The sequence below is a fragment of the Chanodichthys erythropterus genome, chromosome 6 (assembly GCF_024489055.1).
Source record: "Chanodichthys erythropterus isolate Z2021 chromosome 6, ASM2448905v1, whole genome shotgun sequence".
Lineage (NCBI taxonomy): Eukaryota > Metazoa > Chordata > Actinopteri > Cypriniformes > Xenocyprididae > Chanodichthys > Chanodichthys erythropterus.
The window spans coordinates 17528442-17530473 of NC_090226.1; the positions used below are offsets into that span (position 1 = coordinate 17528442).

The following is a 2032-nucleotide window of genomic DNA, read 5'->3' on the forward strand; positions in this document are numbered from 1 at the left end:
GCATTCAAGTGAGAAGAATGACCTGCTAACAAGGCTGGGTGTTGAACCAACAATTTGTGATAGGTTTACAAAGTTTAAAAGGTTTGTATAAAAGCTTGAGTGGACAAAATTACCTATAAATAAGGGATCTCTATATACACCCATCTGTTTTGTATACCGTATATAGAAGTCTTTTAATAGAAAGACCAACCAGTGAACTTATAACAGCAGTATACAACCCACACACACTAGAAAACAAAAAAAAAGGAAAAGACTGAAGCACCTGGCATGATCCAACCACTCGTTTATTCCTGTTAGATACAGTAAATATTTGATCAAATTAGATGTAGAAAATTCTGGATCTTGTGGATACTAGGGCATGAAGGGATATTTTCTACCACGAGGAACAAAAGGCTTGAAGGATTTACGCCCATAGAACCTTGGGTACATTGGAGGATAACCTGCAAACTGCTCAAACTGAGCAGCGGTGGTTGTGGAAGGTGTCGTTGTTGCTTCAGCTGGGCTCTTGGAGTGGTATATATAGGGAGGAAACATCGGATACCTGGGCCATTTTGCTGCAGAACCACTAGAATACAAGTAAGGATCAAACATTGACATGGGATACATGTGAGGGAACACATGTTGGTTAGGGTCTTGAGGAGGAGGAGGAGGAAGAGTCGTAGGCGGCACAGTGGGAGGTACAGGGTAACGAGGAGAATGTGGACGATACCACCAGGGTTTTCCAAACGGGGGAGGGTAAAACATTTGACTGTCCAATGGGTCCTGGACAGGAGCAATGGTTGTTGGGGCCGGCATTGGTGTCACAGGACAAGAAAGAGTCACTTCCCGGTCACCGTACATCAGAGGGAGCTGCATTTCATCATCCTGCGGAAGACAAAACGTCAGCTACCATACATGTAAAATCAGACAAGAGCACTCAATTATTTTCACCTTCACTTCCAAACAGCTTTCTATGAATGGTGCCGTGATAACCAGTGAACCATCAACAGTCTCCAATGTGAATGAGCATTTGGGAGGTGTTAAAAGCAAAGGCTGCCATGATCCATCAACTACAAGAAAGAAAAACAAAAAGCTCAAACACCTCAACTTCGATAAATGCAAACTACTAAGGGACTTACCTTTAACTTTAACATCATCTACTCTGACGCCAAGTGAGATGGTCATGTAAGAGGGAAAGCAGGACACTTTAGGGATGAGATTACTTGCAGGGCAAGACATTTGCACCGGAGCCCCCATTACAAGCAGTGGCAGAACATAACTTCCGTCCTGTTAGGAGATATAGGAAGAGAAAGAATCATTCAAGGCTCACTCTTCACATGGTCAGAGCAGAGCTACAGTGCACTTATCTTTAAGATGCACACTAACCTGTAGTCTGACATGACAGCCCTGGTATGGAGCAACAAGAGAAACATCTCTGCGTGCCCGCTTCAGTGAGAAACCACAGCTGGCTGGCATCTCAGACAGAGGCACTATTGACTGATCTCCTGGTGGAGGGGAGTCAATTCATGAATTAAATAAAAATAATGATAAATCCCACATACGCACAAGCCCAAAACATCTTACCTTGATCAACCAGAAAATGAGGAGTTCTTGTTGCCCTTGGAATGCGCAAGGTCATTGAATCACTTCCACAGTGCACAGAAGGACCCAAACGATGCAGCTTAGCTTCAGCAAGGTGGAACCGCTCTTAATATAGAATATAAAGCACATTAAGAAATAAAAACACCAAACATGTTAAGTTACAGCCTCATATTAAAAAGACCCATTTTAAGTTTTCTAATTAACTTTTGACCAATATTAAATCAAATTGTTCTGCTGATTTGAGTTCAGATGTTCCCTTCTCTTTTTCAGATACTGTACCTTCACCACCTATTAAAAGTTTGCCAAAACGGATTGTGTTTTCAGAGGCTGCTCCATAAACAGCACCAGTTTCAGAAAAAGCCCCAGGACCAGCCCTTAAAGATGAAATCAGTGTCATCACAACCATTGTGAAAAGCAAGATGCCCTTTGGCCAAGGCATGGTGAATCTACT

General features: G+C 42.6%; 1 protein-coding gene across 1 annotated transcript; it reads right to left on the reverse strand.

The window, feature by feature from the left end:
* Positions 1-307: 307 nt before the first annotated feature.
* Positions 308-2032, reverse strand: LOC137021127 (uncharacterized). The gene is made up of 6 exons (XM_067387345.1): positions 1861-2032; positions 1564-1686; positions 1366-1484; positions 1119-1266; positions 931-1049; positions 308-864 (listed from the first exon to the last, which is right to left on the reverse strand). Exons 1-6 carry the CDS (start codon positions 2018-2020, stop codon positions 352-354), a joined length of 1182 nt encoding a protein of 393 aa, XP_067243446.1. The 5' UTR covers positions 2021-2032; the 3' UTR covers positions 308-351.

Excerpts from the sequence above, each read along its gene's own strand:
- LOC137021127 (XM_067387345.1), bottom strand. The coding sequence starts at position 2,020 with ATGCCTTGGCCAAAGGGCATCTTGCTTTTCACAATGGTTGTGATGACA. Across the intron at positions 1,485-1,563 it reads TCATTTTCTGGTTGATCAAG|GAGATCAGTCAATAGTGCCT; the intron begins GTAAGATGTTTT and ends CCCCTCCACCAG. Across the intron at positions 865-930 it reads AAAGCTGTTTGGAAGTGAAG|GATGATGAAATGCAGCTCCC; the intron begins GTGAAAATAATT and ends TGTCTTCCGCAG.